Genomic DNA, 20,203 nt, shown 5'->3' on the forward strand with positions numbered 1-20,203 from the left:
ATACCGAAGATCGGCTGGACCACTGACCAGCGACACAGTCCGTGAGACCACTCGCTTCGGTCCGGCCCGGTCATCCACGAAACACGTCACTGACCTGCCGGGAACTTTGGAAACATTCCGCTTCCAAAACTGCTTCTTTCCGCCGTCGCTTGTCATCTTTGCCATTGGAAGAAGCGTCCAGTCCCACCAAGTGCCGGACACAGGCGCAGCTGTCCCCTGACAACGACCATTCACAGTTACTCCAGTCTACAGCCGCTTGGCTCACTGCTACAAGAGCGCCATGTTCCATTCCCAAGAAACATCTTTTCTATTGGCTTGAATTTCCAAGGTAACCGCTGCACCAATTAGACGCTGCCTTCTGTCAATGTTCCCGTCTACGATCGGTGATGTCACAAAGTGGGCGGGCTTATTCGTGACGTCGGTGGGAATGTAGCGCTTAGAGTTTCGGAAGTTCCCGGTACGTTTGTCTTTATTGACAAACTGCTCTCATTAGTTCCGTTTTTGCACTGTTGAGTAATACTAGGCGTCCAGCTTCCGCACATACGAAACGTTAGATGAACTCAGCATCTATAGAGTGTAGGATCTCGAACTGAAACGTCGACAGAGATGCTGCCCTGACCTACTGAGTTCCTCTGGTATTGCTCCGGATTTCAGCAGCTGCACTCTCGTGCGTCTCCATTTACACCCATATGCGTGGACGAGCAGACTTTTCTGCTAGTCGACATAGACACGAGTGCAAAAGGCCCAAAGCTGAAGCCGATTTTGCTGACGGTTAAATGAATGTTTTCTGACTCTTTTGATAGGTTTGTGCAAATTAGGCAATATAGAACCTTCTTCGTTGCTAGCCGCTGATGTGGTGGTCTTGAGTTTGCAGACCATGAAGTTCTGAACTCAAAGAAAGCCCTATTGGATATAAATAGCCACAAGTACTCTCACTAAAGGGAAATTATACTGTAACTACCCAAAGTTAAGAAGAAAATTTCACTTCCCTGTTTGTTCACCACAGTGAATTTCGCTGCCAATACCCACAATGCAAGTAGTAGGTCCTCTCCCAAACAAGAAGTTGCTTCCAGCAAACAAAGTGATTCAAAACACAATTTTTTTTCTCGGTGATACATGTTTAAATTCAAACAACAATCTTGAAACACATTTAAAACTCAGTGGATTTCTATCTTAAACACTTACAAATTAGAAGCTATTTCTGACACAAACCATTTCTAAAACACAAATTATTTCTAAAACATAAAGCACAAAGGATTATGGATGTCCAATATACAGATACAATTCCTATCAACTGAAAAGACATTCCATGATGCAGATGAACAAGTCATCTGTTGAGGAAACTGAAGCTGGAGGAATGAATTCTACTTCACCCTATGTTTCTTCCAGGTTTCTTTTTGATGTTCCTTACCTCAGTTTGGATAAGCCTGAACTGCTTTCTACATTTATACCCTTTCGCTCCCAGTTGGGTAACTTCATAAATGCTGTGAAGCTAACTTCCTTGATTATGTAAAATCTTACAGCTATAAACACATCAGTTATTGATGTGCTAAATGATATTAGCCATCTGTTCTGCAAATTTCCCTGAACTAAGCAATTTAAGAGAACTTTTCTGTTTGAAACAACACCAATTTAAAAACCCATCGCTTTATGCTCTACTCATGACCAGTAAGAAAGGATGCTGGGAGCAAGCACCTTACTTTTCTGACAAAGCTTGTCTTCTAGTTACGAAGTTTATTTGCAAAGTTGTGTTTTTAACTTCAAGCTGATTACTAATTTCCATTGATGACTGACTCCTATTTACGACCAGAAACTAAACAAACTTGTTGGAAGTTTATTTACATCTGTATTTGATCTTACAAGTCACAGATGCTGTGTTCAGAAAGCCAAGTTTAGCAAACAACCAAGAGGCCCACTACCAAGGAATGAACATCAATCATACTGTGGATTTGGGAAGACTTGATTCCATTCCAGTTTTGCAGGCAGTGTGTTGGCTATTAAGAGCAATGGCAAATGCCAGATTCTTCCACAGATGGAAAATATGACACTGGAGATTCTGGAATTGAGGGCATCAGTTTGCTGGAAGAACTCAGCAGGTCAAGCACAATCTGTGGGTGAAATGGAACTGCCAATGTTTTAAGTTCCACCAAACAATTCTGATGTCAGTAGTTTCTATGAGACCATAAGATATAGCAGCAGAATTAGGCCATGGTCTAACAAGTCTGTTCCATCATTTCATCACAGCTGATCCATTTCCCTCTCAGCCCCAATTTCCTGCCTTCTCCCTATATGACGTCAGGCCCCGACTAGTCATGAATCTGTCAACCTCTGCCTTAAATATGCCCAAAGAATTTGCCTCCTCAGATACCTGCAGCAAGGAATTCCACAGATACACCACTCTCTGGCTAAATAAGTTCCTCTTCATCTCTGTTCTAAATGGACATCCCTCTAATCCAAGGCTGTGACCTCAAGCCTTAGACTTACCCACCATAGGAAACATCCGCTCTGTCAAGGTCTTACGACATTCAATAGCTTTCAATGAGATCCCACTCATTCTTCTGTATTCCAGCAAGTACAGGCCTAGAGCCGTCAAACACTCAAAATACAATAAGCCTTCATTTTCCAATTCATTTTTGTGAAACTCCTTTAAACCATCTCCAATGTCCGCATAACCTTTCTTAGAAAAGGGGCCCAAAACTGCTCACAATACTCCAAGTGAGGGCTCACCAGTATCTTATCAAGCTGTGATATTACATCTTTGCTTTTCTATTCAAGGCCTCTCAAACTGAATGCTAACAATGTATTTGCATTTCTCACCACAGGTTCAACCTGAAGAGCAACCTATAGGTAACCCCACACACACAAGGACTCACTTGTCTTTCTGCGCCTCAGATTGTCAAATTTTCTCGCTGTTTAGTAAATAATCTATGCTTTTATTTCTTCTACCAATGTACATTACCGTGCACTTCCCAACACTGTATTCCATATACCACTTCTTTGCCCATTCTCCTTATCTTTCTCAGTCTTTCTGTAGCCTCTCTGCTTCCTCAGAACTACCTGCCCCTCCACCTGTCTTTGTGTCATCTGCAAACTTGGCCACAAAGCCATCAATTCCATCATCCAAATCATTTGTCATTTAACATAAAAAGCAGTGTCCTAACACAGACCCCTTAGAAACACTACTAATCTCCGGTAGCCGCCCAGAAAAGGCTCCCTTTATTTGCACTCTTTGCCTCCCTCCAATCAGCCAATGCTCTATTCATGCTAGTATCTTTCCTGTAACACCTTGGGCTCTTAATTTGTTAGGCAGGATCATGCCTGGCGCCTTGTCAGTGGCCATCTGAAAATCCAAGTACACAACGTCCACCAATTCTCCTTTGTCCATCCTGATTGTTGCTTCCAACAGATTTGTCAGGCAAGATTTTCCCTTAAGGAAATTATGCAGACTGTGTCCTATTACATGCCTCCAAGTACTCCAAAACCATATCCTTAACAACTGACTCCAACATGCTCCCAACCACTCAGTTCGGACTAACTGGCCTAAAGTTTCCTTTCTTCTGCCTCTCTCCCTTCTTGAAGAATGGAACGTCAGTTGCAATTTTCCAGTCCTTCAGAATCAGGCCAGGATCCATTGATTCTTGAAAGATCATTACTAATGTCTCTACAATTTCTACAACTTTCTCTTTTAGAACCTTTGAGTGTAGACCATCATGTCCGTGACTTATCTACCTTCAGATCTTTGAGTTTCCCAAGCACTTCTCCCTAGTAATGACAACATCACTCACTTCTGCCTCCCGACACTCTCAAACTACCAGTATAATGCTAGTGTCTTCCACAGTGAATACTGATACAAAATACTTACTCAGTTCATTCACCATTTCCTTATTCCCCCAACACTACCTCTCCAGCATGATTTTCCAGCAGTCAGTTATCAACTGTCATTTCTCTTTCATACTTTAAACTTCTGGTATCCTCTTTACTATTTTTGACTAGCTTACCTTCATATTCCATCTCTTCCTTCTTTATAACTTGTTAGTTGCCTTCTGTTGGTTTTAAAAGCTTCCCAATCCCCTAACTTCCCACTCATTTTTGCTCTGTTATATACCTCCTTTTTGGCTTTTATGTTGGCTTTGATCTCTCTTGTCATTTTGCCTTTAGAATACTTCTTCTTCCTTGGAATGTATCTGCACCTTCCCAATTGCCCCAAGAAACCCAGCCGTTGCTGCTCTGTGATCATCCCTGTTAGTGTTTCCTTCCCATCAACTTTGGCCAGGTCTCCTCTCTCGTGCCTCCATAATCCCCTTTACTCCATTGTATCATTCTGTCAGTACCTCCAGTTGAACTCTGTCTTTTTGTGTGTTCCCCCAGCCATTATTCTGTGTTTTTGTATTACCATGTGCTCCTGTCCCTGCCCTACCCTTCTCCGGCCCCTGTATCACAGAGTACTCCACCTCTCACCTGTTTCCCATTATTACCTGTATTGCCGCCCCTGTGTCTCAATGTGCTCCACCTATCATCTGCCTCTCTGTTTACTGCTCACTGTATTTTAGTCCTGTGTTTTGGCAGATTGCGCCAGTGAATTTTCCTGAGCCTTTCCAGCATTTGAATCTGAACTCTGGCCTTCTGAGTATCGACTCTGCCTGTCTGCTAACCCTGATTTCGCCTGTTTATCTTGATTATTCTGGTTTTTGATTCCACCTGTTTTCTGAGTCTTGGATTTTTCTGGATTTTTTAATCTCAGTCTGAACTTTGATGCTGACTTTGTTGCCCCTCTGGATCTGTTTCTCAATAAATTTGACAGTGTGCTCAGTACCTGGTATGCGATTGGGTCCCTGCTGCAGCGCCCTGACAGTCAGAACCAGCTGGAGTCTGTGTTCAGGGCAGTGGAGTTGCTTTCTGCCACTGTAGCCGATCTTGTGGCCCAGATTCAGTCACTCCAGCTGTCCCAGAGTGCCCACCAACATTCTGCAACTGCTTCTGCCACCCCCACCCTCCATGTCCTCGCTGCTGACTCCACTGCCTGAACACGGACTCCAGCTGGTTCTGGGTACTGACGGTACTGTACAACTGGAGGCACTGACACACTGTATACAGCTACATCTAATTTAGCTTCTCCTTCTCAAACTACAGGGTGCATTCTATCATATCATATTATGATTAGTTCACCTCAGGGTTGCTTTACCTCAAGCTCGCTAATCAATTCCAGTTCATTCTACAACACCTAATTCAGAATAGCTGATCTCCTAGTGGGCTCTACTGCGAGCTGCTCCAAAGAATTGTCTCATATGCATTCTTCAAATTCCTCCTCTTGGGATCCAGCACCAACCTGATTTTCCCAAACAACGAGCATATTGAAATCTCCCATGAGGATTGTAACATTGCCCTTTTGGCATGCATTTCCTATTTCCCATTTTAACTTGTCCTTCAAGAGGACCGCAAACTTGTTCTAGGGTTTGGATGCTTGTGTGCCTCAGTGACACGGAGAGCTATGTTTGCTGCAATTTTGTGCCTTGTACTTTTGCTTCTTGGTAGAGTCACCCATGCCATAAAGGTCAAAGGGTAGAGGACAGACAAACAGTGGCCCAGCGGTTCTTAAGGTTTGGGTTCAGCTCAGGGTTAACAATCCTGACTAGTTAAAAAATATTGTTGCATAAACTGCAATGTAGAATCCTTCTACATCTGTGTGTGTGTGTGTGTGTGTGTGAGGTTGCTGAACCCGCATCTGGAGTACAATTGAGAAGATAGCCAAGGACAGACAGACATAGAGGATCTTCATTGCTGCCCTAAACGCCAGCGATGTAATGGGCAACAAGTAAGTAAGTTGTAATTCATAGACTACATCTTTGCCACTGTTTAGAGGTCTGCATATAACTCCCATCAGGGTCTTTATACCCTTGCAGTCTCTTACCTGTACCCACAGTGGTTCTACACCTTCCAATCCCAGGTCAGCTCTTTCTAATGATTTGACTTCCTTTTTTCCCATTAGAGCCATACCACCCCCTCTGCCTGCCTGTCTCTGCCTTTGACGCAATGTGTCTCCTTGGACATTAAATATCCAGCTATAATCTTCCTTCAGCCATGATACCCAAAATGTCACACATGCCAATCTGTAACTGTGCTACAAGTTCATCTGCCTTATTCTGCATATGACATGCATTCAAACAAAACACCTTCAGTCCTGCATTCATCATCCTTTTCGATTTAGTCTGCCTTTAACAACGCAACTCATCCCATCGACTGCAATTTTGTCCTATCTTCTGCTTCTCCTTGCTAGCAGTCTCACTACACACTGCCTCTGTTTGTATACTAACTACCCCATCCTCAACCCTATCACTTCGGTTCCCATCCCTCTGCTAAATAAGTTTAAACCCTCATGAACAGCCCTAGTAAACCTGCCAACGAGAATATTGGTTCTCCTCGGGTTCTGGTGTACACCATCCTTTTTGTACAGGTTGTACCTTCCCCAGAGGAGATCCCAATGGTCCAGCAATCCGAACCCTTGTTTCCACGGCAGTGTTTTCCTTCTAATGCTAATGAATGGATTCTTCATGCTCATGATGCATGATATTAACTTTCTCAGTGGCATCCTGAATGATCCTTCTCCATTTCAGGTTCCCAGGAGTTAATGGGGAAATCAGACTTGGAGGAAACTTTGAGCACATCCATGAATCTTTTTCACCAGCTCGTTCCTACGTTATCATATTCTGAAATCTGGGAGTTCATAGAACACTGAAATGGGCAAAAAATGGCAAATAGAACTGAGACTGGAGTAGTAACGAGGTGGTGGGGAAGAAATCAAGTCAGAAATGGGAATGTACAATAAAGGCAGCTTTGACAGCCAGCAAATCAGGAGGAACAGCTTAACCAACAGTAGGATCTTTTACAGCTTGTCCTGTCCCCACTATGATCTCCATCTCACTCCACCATTTCAACATAATGCCTTGTCAACGTGGTAGCCCTCACCATGATGACTGGTTTTGTTTCCCACGCCACTGATCACAAAATATGGACTTTGGGCAAGACAAAGAAACTTCTTACTACAGAGAACAAAAACACTTGAAACAGATTCACAGAAGCACAGAGTCATGCAGCAAAGAAACAGGCCCTTTGGCCCAAAAGGGTCCATGCTGACCAAGGTGTTCCATCCATGCTGTCCTACTTGCCTGCATTGGGCTAAAATCTCTAAACATTTCTAATCCATGGAATTGCTGAATTATCTGTAAAAGTTGTTATTGTACCTGCCTCATCCACTTTGTCTGCCAGTTGATTCCTCATCAATATCACTCATTGTGCAAAAGTATTGCCCCTCATGTTCCTCTAATCTCCTCTCACCTTAAACCTATGCCCACTGGCTCTTAATTCCCTAATTCAAGGAAGAAGACTCAATGCGTTTACCCTGTCTGGGCTCTTGTGATTTTGTACATCTCTTGTCCTGTATTAAATTTGGTCAATAACTGGATGAATCCCTGAACAGTTTAAACTGACAGTTTAACTCTGTGTGCTCACAGCATATAATGTGTCTATGCTTGGTAAATACTGTAGGCTTGTTAATGTCTAATGTTTGCTGATAGCAGCTGGATTCTTTCTTCGTCTCAGGCACCATTAACATGAGGATGACTGTTAATGAATCTGTTCTTCACTTCGAGAACTAGTTTGATGGTTCCTTCCTTAGTGTCTGTCAAGTTGGCTTGATAGATTCTTTTTTTGGATTTGAGTTTATCGTTTCTGTGTAATATTAATTTCTTTTGTAATTATAAGAATGTTAAGTCCAAAACATAGGTGGATAAATAAGAAGTGGCCATTAAAGTGTCTTATTGGTTTTTAAGGGTATGCGGAACACACGTATTGTTTGAATGAAACATGCTCATAATGCTGAGATAATGGCATGAAAATAAAAGATCATTAAGTTTGTCTCTGTGTGTCTCTCTACACTTGTGAAATTCATATTTATTGGGGCGCCATGCACCTGGTTCTTTGGAGTTCACCCCTCGACTGGGAGTCACCATCGCTGCCTAGGACTCAGTGATTCCACGAGTGAGTCAGGATTTGGAGTTCCCCTGACAACACCAACTATCAAGTGGTGACTAAAAATCATGAGCACTGAAATCCTCAAGGAAGTCGTTGTGACTTACTACATAGTACTTGGTGTGGTTTATTTGTAATTTCTATTTCTATGATAATAAATTGGGCTTAAGGCACTTTGTTGAGCTTGTATGTTTATTACCACATCTCCTGGACACTCAAGTAATTTGGGTCTGATCAACTCAGCCCCTTACACCTGTGTAAGCTCATCTCTCAGGCTTTTACACTGTAAGCAATAAAGTTCTAGCTTGTCCAAGCTCCATTCCTCAAGTCCTGGGAGAATCCTTTTAAATCCTTTCTGCAATCTTTCCAGCTTTAGTGACATATTTCAAATAGCAGAGTAACTGAAAGTGCACTGTACACCAAGTGTGACTTCATCAGCATCCTGAGCAACTGTACCATGATCTCCCAACTTTTATCTGCAGTGCCCTGACTCATGAAGGCTAATGTGCAACACTTGCTACCTGTGACTTCACTTTCAATGAACCATGTTCTTGGACTCCAAAGTCCCTCTGCTTTACAATGTTCCGCAGGGCTCTGATATTCACCGTCGAAGTCTGACGTGGATTTGACTTTCCAAAATTCACACCTCACATCCAAATTAAACTCTGGTTACCATTCCTCAGATCATTTACTCAGCTGTAATTTTTATATCCTTCCTCACTGTCCATGATACCACCTATTTTAATATAATTTCAATACTTATTGGGATGCCAGAATAAAAAGGAGGGGTGAGTCCTGAGCAAGGGTCCCAGCCCAAAACATCAACCAACTGTTTATTCTTTTCCATAGTTGCTGCCTGACCTACTGAGTTCCTCCAGCATTTTAGGTGTGTTGCTTTAGAGGGGAAGAAGCGTAACAAGAAGGTGATAGGTGTCGCCTGGTCGGTGGGAAAGGTTATGGTCTGGAGAGGACGGAATATCATAGAAGGGGACAATGGATCATAGGAGAAAGGGAATAAGGAGAGGAACCAGATAGAGGTGATAGGCAGATGAGAAGAGATAAGGAGCCAGAGCAAAAATGCCTAAAGCACTTCACAAAGCAGGTAGCATCGGTGCAGAGGGAAACAAAAACATTGGGCTTTTCATCAGAACTGAAAAACAAATACAAAAGATTCTGCAGATGTTGGAAATCCAGTTCTGATGAAGGGTCTCAGCCTGAAATGTTCACTCTTTATCCCTCTCCTTGGATGCTGAGACCCTCCAGCATTTTGTGTGCTTAATGAGAAAACAAATATATTTTATATTACAGATAGGGGAGGGGGTGATGCACCATCAATAACTCTCTGAGACGTGAGACAAGATATAGGCTTTATTGACTGGAAGAAAGAACGAGCAGTAGTTGACCACCACACTACATCCTGGAGACTGAGGCCAAGGCTCAGGCCCCAATCGCCTTTATACCGGGGTCATTGGGAGGAGCCACAGGAGCAGTCAGCAGGGAGGGCGTGTCCAGACAGGTATATGTAGTTCACCACATTCACCACCCCCCCACTTTGTTTTAAAAGAGAGTGCCCATGGGGCGAAGTTTCTTACAAGTATATTTACAGGTTAAGTCTATCAGGTGGTCGAATCTGTCGCTGTGATCTACGTAGCACCCAGCTGTGATTGCACAGGTGCTGGTGGTGATTGCACCAGAGACAGTGGTTGTGCTGGTTCCGGCCTAACTGGAGGTGTCAGCCCACTAGGCGTCAGTGATCCCTCACGCGCGTGCGAGACGCCTGGTATAGGAGTGTCGTGAAGAGACTGTGTAGGGCTCGGTGTGTGCGGTGTCACCTCGGGTACAGGGTTCATAGTTACCGTGGAGTGTTCGGGGTGGTGGTCTGCTGCTCATGTGGGCGCCAGGTCACGGACGGAGACCGTGTCCTCCCGCACATCAGGTAAGACCACGTAGGCATACTGGGGGTTCGCATGTAGAAGGTGAACCTTCTCGACCAGCAGGGAGTATTTATTGCACCTCACATGTTTCCTGAGCAGCACTGGCCCTGGGGATTTCAGCCAAGCCGGTAGGGTGGTCCCAGTGGCAAACTTCCTGGGAAAGGAGAATAGGTGCTCGTAAGGGGTGGCATTGGTGGACGTATGTAACAGGGAGCAGATAGAGTGGAGTGCCTCGGGGAGGACCTCCTACCATCGAGAGACCGGTAACCCTTTTGACTTAAGGGCTAAAAGTGTGGCCTTCCACACTGTGGCATTCTCCCTCTCCACCTGTCCATTTCCCCAGGGATTATAGCTCGTGGTCCTACTAGTAGCAATGCCCCTAGCCAGCAGGTACTGGCGCAGCTCATCACTCATAAAGGAGGACCCTCTATCACTGTGGATATAGCAGGGATATCCGAACAAAGTGGAGAGCTGGCGCAGGGCTTTTATGACGGACGTGGCAGTGGTGTCGGGGCAGGGGATGGCAAAGGGGAACCGCGAGTACTCGTCGATAATGTTGAGAAAGTAGACACTGCGGTTGGTGGAGGGAAGGGGGCCCTTAAAGTCAATACTCAGTCGCTCAAAGGGGCGGGTGGCCTTGATAAGTTGTGCCTTTTCAGGACGTTAGAAGTGCGGTTTGCACTCAGCGCAGACTTGGCAGTCCCTGGTCATCGTCCTGATGTCCTCAAGGGAGTACGGCAGGTTCCGGGCTTTCACGAAATGGTAAAATCGGGTGACCCCCGGATGGCAAAGATGTGCGTGGAGGGCGTATAGCTGGTCAAGCTGTGCGCTGGCACACGCTCCCCGGGATAGGGCATCAGGGGGCTCATTGAGCCTTCCAGGCCGGTACAGGATATCATTGTTGTAGGTGGAGAGTTCTATTCTCCACCACAAAATTTTATCATTTTTGACTTTGCCCCGCTGTTGGTTGCTGAACATGAACACAACCGAGCGCTGGTCGGTCAGCAAGGTGAACATTTTGCCGGCGAGATAGTTGCCTCCAGTGCCTAATAGCTTCCACTATGGCCTGGGCTTCTTTCTCCACCGCGGAGTGCCGAATTTCAGGGCCTTGAAGGGTACAAGAAAAGAATGCTACTGGCCTGCCTGCCTGATTGAGGGTAGCAGCCAGCACGAAGTCGGAGGCGTCACTCTCTACTTGGAAGGGAATGGTCTCGTCCACTGCATGCATTGTTGCTTTGGCAAAGTCCCCTTTAATGCAGCTGAAGGCCACGCAGGCCTCGGCAGAGAGGGGAAATAAACAATAGACAATAGGTGCAGAAGTAGACCATTCGGCCCCTCAAGTCTGCACCTCCATTCTGAGATCATGGCTGATTATTCACTATCAATACCCAGTCCCTGCCTTGTCCCCAAATAGACAATAGACAATAGATGCAGAAGTAGATGTGGTAGACTTGACCAGGGGGTGGGCCTTGTCTGCGTAATGGGGGACTCATTGGGCGTAGTAGGAAAAGAAGCCCAGGCACCGTCTGAGGGCTTTGAGAATAGTGGGAAGAGGGAATTCTAACAGGGGGCGCATATGGTCGGAATCAGGGCCAATGACCCCATTCTCCACGACATACCCAAGGATAGCGAGTCGGGTGGTTCCAAACACACACTTATCCCTGTTATAAGTAAGGTTCAGGGCTTTGGCCACTTGGAAAAATCGTTGGAGGTTGGCGTTGTGATCCGACCAGTCATGACCACAGATGGTGATGTTATCCAGATAGGGAAATGTGGCCTTCAGTTGGCACTGGTCCACCATCTGGTCCATTTCCCTATGGAAGACCGAGACACCATTTGTGACACCGAATGGGACGCGCAGGAAGTGATAGAGCCTGCCGCCCACCTCGAAGGTGGTGTGGGGCAGTCCTCTGGGCAGATGGGGAGCTGGTGATAAGCGGATTTCAGATCTATTGTCGAGTACACCTTGTACTGAGCTATCTGGTTGACCATATCCACGATGCGGGGTAGGGGGTACGCGTCAAGCTGTGTGAACCTATTGATGGTCTGGCTATAGTCCACCACCATCCTATTTTTCTACCCAGTCTGGACAACAACCACCTAGGCACTCCAAGAACTTGTGCTTGGCTCAATGATCCCCTCCCTGAGCAGTCGCTGCACCTCTGACTGAATGAAGGCCCTGTCCCCCGTGCTGTACCTCCTGCTTTTAGTTGCCACAGGTTTACAGTTGGGGGTCAGGTTGGCGAACAGTGGTGGGGGAGGGATCTTGAGGGTGGAGAGGCTGCAAGTGGTGTCAGTGGCACAGCTGTCGGCATGGTGCTGGGTGGGATGTGTGGGTCAGTGTGTGTGTGTGGTCAGTAACGGAGTATATGAAGAAGTCCCACAAAACTGAAGATTCCTGACAGTGAGTGGTGGGAGGGGCCCATCATATGCCATAGTCACACTTTCGAGGTGGCTCTGGAAGTCCAGCCCCAATAGCACAGGCGTGCACAGTTGAGGCATGACCAGTAACGCAAAGTTCCGATATTCTGTGCCCTGCACCACCAGTGTTGCTACACAACCCACCCGGATGTCTGTAGAATGTGACCCAGAAGCCATGGTGACTCTTTGGCTTACCGGCCGTGTCACAAGTCCGCAACGTTGCACTGTGTCTAGGTCAATAAAACTCTCAGTGCTGCCCGTGTCAAACAGGCAGCTAGTCCTGTGCCCCACCACCAGGATGTCCATCATTGACCTTGCAAGCCGGTGTGGGGTGCTTTGGTCGAGGGTTACGGAGGCCAGAGTTGAACTGCTGTCTTGGTGCCCAGTAAGCACTGGTGGGTCGGGGGCAGGGCGAGGTGGCGCCGACAAAGATGGCTGCCCCCATGCCTCACATGAGGCGGGCAAGCAAGATGGCGGCGACCAAGATGGCGGCCCCCATGCCTCACACGCAGCGCTGCCCGACCCTGCTCGTGGTTCAGACTTACAGACCTTGGCGAAATGGCCCTTCTTCCCGCAGCTGGAGCAGGTTGCTTCTCGGGCCGGGCAGCGTTTTCGGGGGTGCTTTTTGAGTCCACAGAAGTAACAATGTGCGGACTTGTGACTGGCAGCAACTATGGTCAGTTTCGGGGAGTTCATGGACTTGCGACTGGCAGCGGTGGCGGTGAATTCGCTCGTGGGTGGCGGAGTCTGCAGTGGCCACGGAATTGGCAGGGGATCACGCGGCTGGACAGCGTCAGTGTTGTGCAGAGCAGCCTCCAGTGTGTCGGCTGTCTCGATCGCCGAGCGTAAAGTAAGATCAACATTTTCCAGCAGCCACTGGCGCACGTACACTGACCTGATCCCTGTAACGAAGGCATCTTGTACTATCAGCTCCGCATGTTGTTCCGACATCAGACCTTTGCAGTCGCAAGTTCGCACGAGTGTCTGTAGGGCTCGGAGAAACTCGGTGCTTGACTCGTTGGGTCACTGTCGCTGCGTCGCTAAGCGATGTCTTGCGTAGACGGTGTTCACCGGCCACAGGTACTGTCTTTTGAGGGCGTCCAGTGCCCCTTGGTAGGCCGGCAGGTCCCTGATAAGTGAGTAAACTTTTGGGGAAACCCTCGAAAGGAGAATTCTGTGCATAATAGCGGGCTCAGTCGCACGAACCTCCTCCAAGTATGATTGGAAGCATGCAAGCCAGAGTTCAAAGGCAAGAGCTGCTTCTGAGTTTTGAGGGTCCAAGTCTAATTTTTCCAGACGTAAAATATTTTCCATGTTTTAAAATTTCCAGTCAATAAAATTGATACACCATCAATAACTCTTTGAGATGTGAGGCGAGATATAGGCTTTTATTGACTGGAAGAAAGAACAAGCAGCAATTGACCACCATACTACAAACTGGAGACTGAGGGCAGGGCCCAGGCCCCAATCGCCTTTATACCGGGGTCTGTGGGAGGAGCCACAGGAGCAGTCAGCGGGGGGGGGGGGGGGGCGTGTCCAGACAGTTCACCACAGTGGGGGAGAGTTCAAAGTGAGTATCGACTATAAGATCATCGTTGGGACGTGATTTTAATTTTATCAAATTGAAATAGAAAGTTATAGCCACATGCATGGGAGGGGAAGGAAAATGAATGTGGCTTTAAACTGATAAATTTGTTGTTATATTCTACAAGTTGTAACATATCCAAACAAAAGATGAGGTGCTATTCCACAACCTTACATTGTTGGAGCTAGGTAACAGCCCAAAGACAGTGAAGTCAGAGTGAAAGTGGGATAGAGAATTTCCTTTTCAGGTTACTGGAATCTCAGAGTTGTCCTGTCAAACCAAGAAAAAGTGTGCTGCAAAAGAAGTCTACAAATCTCCATTTGCTTGTCCAACTTAGAGAAGACCGTTTCATTGGCACCAACTACAATATACTAACGTAGAAGATTTACAAGTGAATTTTGTTTCATTTGAAAGTTCTTTGTGGGTCATTGGACGGTGGAAAGAGATAAAATCTAGTGTTACACCTCCCCCAATTGTAAAGTAAAATTTCAATAGGACAGAGAGTGGTTGGTAGAGATGGATCAGGGAAACTCCAGAGGGAATGATCCCTTTGTAATCTGAAAGGGAGAGGGGAAAGGGACGGAGATGGCAGAGAATATGAACTAAAAATGGAAGAAAAACATAGAAAATTAGGCAGCATCTGTGCAAAGAGAAGCATCATTTACATTTCATGCTGAAGACCCATCAGAATTAGACTTAAGCTGAATGGAAGAGGGCAGGGGATGTATCAAAGAAAGGAATTATCTATCATCAGTTCCCTTGGAGATACAATAAGGAGCTCCTTTGATGAAACGGGTTAATCTATCAGTTAGAGGCTGATTGTACAGACTAAGCTGTGTAATGCATTGTAAATAGTGAGCCTGTGGGATGTGCCCACCAAGTTAGGCTCTACCAATAAAACGAGTAAAATTAAGTCAATATTACAGCTGGATGATTTGAAGCAGAAATGGACAATACAGAGAATATAACTTACTTGAAATTAGACAATTTGATACTGAGTCTGGAAGGCCACAAAATGCCCTGACAGAAGATGATGTGGGTATTCCTTAAGCTTTCTTTGGCCTCTTTGTACCAGTACAGTAAGCTGCAGAAAATGCTAGAAGCAGTGAGCAAGTCTGGTGGCACCTGTTGGAAAAGAAGCAGTTAACATTTCAGTTCCTAGACCCTACATTCGTATCAGAAGAAGGTAAAACAGTAGCAGACTAAGTGGGAGAGGATAGGTATAACAAAGGCAATATCTCTGATAGGACATTTCCACCTATTCCCCATTCCCCACCGTCTCTGTTAGCCAAATTAATTTGCTGCAACAGATTTTATTACTTCCATTTAATCCTTGGGAGCAATAGAAGATTTTTTTTTCATCTGGACTACATTAAGTGCCGGAACTGTAAGGTATACAATTCCAATGCATTTTCCCAGTGAGATTTCTCCTTACAAACATTGAAAACGGACAAAGCAGCATTGAGAAGCTCAAAACCATATTGAGATATTGATAAGAAAGAAAATAAAAGATAACAAAATAAACAAAAGTTAATCCACTCACCAAATATATATAACTGCAAACAATTCAGCACCAGAGATCTTCAGTAATATTTCATATCCTTTGAACTAAAGATTCTGAAGTTCTGAAGTGCTCTGTTTTCTAAGGAGAAATGCAATGCTATGATAATGAATCCCTTGAGAATTGCAACTAGGTCATAGTAGTCCATAAACCAAGCATAAAAAAAAAACAAAGTATTTTCCTTAAGTCTTGATGTAAAAGTACTTCTTTCCAAGTAGATGAGGAAAAAATATTTTATTTGATGGCTATATTTATGTTTTCTTATTTTGTAAAAGATTGTTATTTTCATTGTATGATTCAAGAAAGAAAAATATTGTAAGTGAACTCACTTAAGAGCTTTGTTTCATTTTACATATGTTTTTAATAATATAAATTAAGTCTGAAATTCATCAGTCAGTGAGTTTCAAAATGCAGGGTAACACCAAGGGATTAGCTCAAAATTCATGTTAACTCTTCGGTCCAATATTAAGGGAGTGTCACTTAGGGATTCCTTTTGGGTGAGATATACAGCTGAATGTGGAAGTAGCGTGGATAACATGAAATAAAATCTACTTGTAGTATTAGGTTGATGCTTTATATTTTTATTGTTTCTTCAATTAGTGTTACTTCAGAACCCTGCAATACAACAGAACAATACATGGTACTTAAGCCTTCAAGTTCAAAAGCAGTGCATTAAGATTCTGAGCTGCAATGAGCACCAAAAGGTACTATGCTTCTTGTAAAAGTAGAATATTACAACTCTGGCCAGGTGACATACCTTTGAAGATTGGCAGCAAAGAAATATAATGTATTTTTGGTAATTAACTATCTGAGTAACTACTCTATAGTTCCTCATGGCAATATGCATTTAAATTTGACCTTGTACTTTGTTGGAAAAAATTCTTTGGTGAAAGGGTTAATGATTACAATATAGTGTTTCTGACATATATTGCAATTCTGATTTGTACCTTATGAAGAATGAACATGAATGAATTCTTACACAGTTAGTGTTCATATCTAATCCATTGGCTTGATATAACCTATGCCGATGTGGTCATTTCTTCATGAAATTAGCAGTTATTTTAGTTAGTGTCACGAGCCCTGCAGACCTCGGTGGCATGTCATAGAGCATTGGGTTCCTAGGCTTCTCGAGCACCGTATTTGCTAATTCTGTCTGATCGAGCCTTTGTACCTTATGTGTAATCTTGTCAAGTTAGTTGTGAGCAGCACAGGTTTTCCACTTTCTGTGATGATTTAAAGCAGGTTCCCGTTTAGCACTTGTTGCGGAGTCCTTGTGTTGAGAATGATCATCTTCTCACAGTGTCACTCAGTTGTGCATCTCATCCTCTGCTGGAATGCCCATGTACCACTTCTTGTTTTTGGCTCTGCAGGGGAGTTTGCCGTTCTTCTGCACCTGGGTTCGGTTGTTGCCAATGCCCACCATAACAGTCTGTTGTTCCTCCGCAGCTGGGTTCAGTCATTGCCAGCGCTCACCGTGACAGAGTACATCCACTGCTCTACCTTCATCAATGTGTTTTGTTACATCGTCAAAGAATTCAGTCAGGCTCGTAAGGCATGACCTGCCTTTGACAAAGCCATGCTGAATATCCCTAATCAGATGATGTCTGTCCAAATCCTCATAAATCCTGTGTCTCAGGATCCTCTCCAACCACTGAAGTAAGACTCATTGGTCTATAATTCCCTGGGTTATGTCTACTCCCTTTCATGAACAAAGGAACAACATTTGCAACTCTCCAATCCTCCGGTACCTTTCCCATCCTTATTGATGATGCAACGATCATCACCAGAGGCTCAGCAATCTCCTCCCTCACTTCCCACAGTAGCCTGGGGTATATCTCATCCGGTCACTTTATCACTCATTACATGTGACATGACTGCACCTCAACCATAAGGCATCACAGGCAAACTTCACTGAACGATATGGATTATAATGTGAGAGTACAATATCTGACAGTGTAATTTCCTTTGCCTTTGGGGAAGCCAACTCACGTTGCTTTGTCCATTGCCATTTCTTCCAGATCTGTAGTAATGAGTTCAAGGAGTGGAGCACAGCAAGCAGGTTTGCCAGGAACCTGTTACAGTAATTGAGAAATCCAAACCATGACACTTCCTTTAGTCTTGGGGCATCCACCAGTGCTTGAATTTTCTCAGCACACTTTAATCCCTGTGTATCAGCGGTGTGACCACAATAAGTGATGCTTGGTTTGAAGAATTCACACTTATTGCATTGTGTTCTGAGCCTATAATCTTCTATATTTTTTAACACTGTCTTGAGATTTTGGAGGTGTTTCTAGTCATCCTTATGAGTAACATCCGTGTCATCCAGGTAATACTGAGTGTCTGGGCAGCCTTGCAGCCCCTGGTCCATAGCTTGCTACCAGAGTGCAGGTGCAGGTGGTACTCCAAAAATAAGCCTATTTCAGCAGTAAAGCCCTTTGTGAATGTTTATGGTGAGATAAATTGACTTTGCTGAAGAGTTACCCTCTAGAAATGTTTGCAAACATATTCTCCATCCTGGGCAAAGGGTATTGAACTACTTTCAGTATAGGGTTGACTTTAAAATCACAACAGATCCTGTCAGACCCATTCTTTTTGGCAACTGGGAGCACTGACCTTGCTCAATTCATTTAGTATATATCACCCAGTTGCCTGTTGTGCAATCAAAAGTGTCTATCTTTCCAACATAACCTGCCATTTCTGTGTTTTTATTATTATTATCATCTGACACTTACTCTTTATGAATCCATGGATTTCTCTACCTTTTTTTGAACTGGAAATATTAAACACACAACAATTTCATCTAGCACCAACAACCATTCCACAGTCAAAGTCACTTAGTTGACATTTCTTCCCCATTCTGACATTTGGTCTGAACAGCAACTAAACTTCATGACCATGCCTGCATGCTCTTATGCATTGAGTTGCTGGCACAAGATTGGCTGATTAGATATTTGCATTAACAAGCAGGTATACAGGTGTACCTAATAAAGTGGCCACAGTGGCGAAGACTAAGACATGATTGCTGATTTTCAGCCAAAACATGAATAATGAACTGAATTATCTGAATGTGTGCATTAAATTTCTATGATGCCAAGCTTATTAATCAATTAATAACTTCCCAACTGGTATGTCTTTGGACTGTGGGAGGAAAACAGAATAAATCCATGAGAACATGCAAACTCCTTACAGAGAGCAGTGGAACTGAACCTGGGTTACTGTCACTGAAAAGTATTTTTGACGTCAGTGGTGGGTAAGTTAATGGAAAGTATTCTTAGAGATGGTATATATAAATATCTGAATAGACAGGTCTGATTAGTAACAGTCAACGTGGATTTGTGCGTGAAAGGTCATGTTTGACAAATCTTATTGAATTTTTTGAAGAGGTTACGAGGAAAGTTGACGAGGGTAAAGCAGTGGATGTTGTCTATATGGACTTCAGTAAGGCCTTTGACAAGGTTCCACACGGAAGGTTAGTTAGGAAGGTTCAATTGTTAGGTATTAATATTGAAGTAGTAAAATGGATTCAATAGTGGCTGGATGGGAGATGCCAGAGAGTAATAGTGGATAACTGTTTGTCAGTGTGTTGCCCTTAAGGCATTCATTTAGTTTATTATATTTTCGCTTTAGTAATTCATTTGTAATCGTTTTCTAGTTAAAGTTAAGATTGTTGAAAGTAAATTCGTTGTCTGTGATATATCACTGCATGTGATGACATCACACCCGGTTTCACCGCATCTTGTGGGAAAATACTGGTTTGGAGAAACAGGAAGGAGGGGGCTTGTGTGTGCAGGATCAGCGTGAGAAAAGTTTTCTTTCTACGCACTAGAAACATCATAGAAGCAGCGCCATAAGTTTATAAGATAATCGGTATGTTGAAATAAAAATGTTAAGGCTGATTCTGTTAAAAGTAATGAAGGTTGATAAAGTTTATGTTCTTTGTTATTTAAAGAGTTGCGGATAGTTTATGTTGAAGTGTGTTTAAAGCCAGTCGATGGTGTAGGTAGATTCTGACTGTATGTTGTACTTTAATGTAATATAGTTTGTTGTAGTTATATTTTTTCAAGTATTTATGATGTAAATGTGATGCCAAGGAAACAAATACTGTATATATTTTGTATTGTTTTATCAACAGTTTTCACCATACGTTAATGTGGAAGAGTGAACAGTAAATGGTTAATCTTACTGGGATCGCGTTTCATTGGTGTGTAGTTCAGAGTTTTTACACCTGTGCGAGAACACTACAGTCAGGTTGGAGGCCGGTGACTAGTGGTGTGCCTCAGGGATCTGAACTGGGTCCAATGTTGTTTGTCATATATATTAATGATCTGGATGATGGGGTGGTAAATTGGATTAGTAAGTATGCAGATGATACTAAGGTAGGTGGTGTTGTGGATAATGAAGTAGGTTTTCACAGCTTGCAGAGAGATTTAGGCCAGTTAGAAGAGTGGGCTGAACGATGGCAGATGGAGTTTAATGCTGATAAGTGTGAGGTGCTACATTTTGGCAGGAATAATCCAAATTGGACATACATGGTAAATGGTAGGGCATTGAGGAATGCAGTAGAATAGAGTGATTTAGGAATAATGGTGCATAGTTTTCCCTGAAGGTGGAATCTCATGTGGATAGGGTGGTGAAGAAAGATTTTGTTATGTTGGCCTTTATAAATCAGAGCATTGA

General features: G+C 44.0%; 1 protein-coding gene across 3 annotated transcripts in view; it reads right to left on the minus strand.

Moving 5' to 3' along the window:
- The window catches only part of tbc1d22a (TBC1 domain family, member 22a), a 281,299-nt gene extending 280,974 nt beyond the window's left edge, over positions 1-325 (minus strand). The window contains exon 1 of one of the 3 annotated variants that reach the window (XM_059987463.1): positions 95-325. In XM_059987463.1, the coding sequence (XP_059843446.1) occupies positions 95-165 (71 nt within the window). In that variant the 5' untranslated portion in view covers positions 166-325. The remainder of the gene's footprint in view (positions 1-94) is intronic. The other 2 variants (XM_059987461.1, XM_059987462.1) reach the window with 2 other exon arrangements.
- Between the last annotated feature and the right edge of the window lie 19,878 nt (positions 326-20,203).

The sequence above is a fragment of the Hypanus sabinus genome, chromosome 13 (genome assembly GCF_030144855.1).
Source record: "Hypanus sabinus isolate sHypSab1 chromosome 13, sHypSab1.hap1, whole genome shotgun sequence".
Classification (NCBI taxonomy): Eukaryota; Metazoa; Chordata; class Chondrichthyes; order Myliobatiformes; family Dasyatidae; genus Hypanus; species Hypanus sabinus.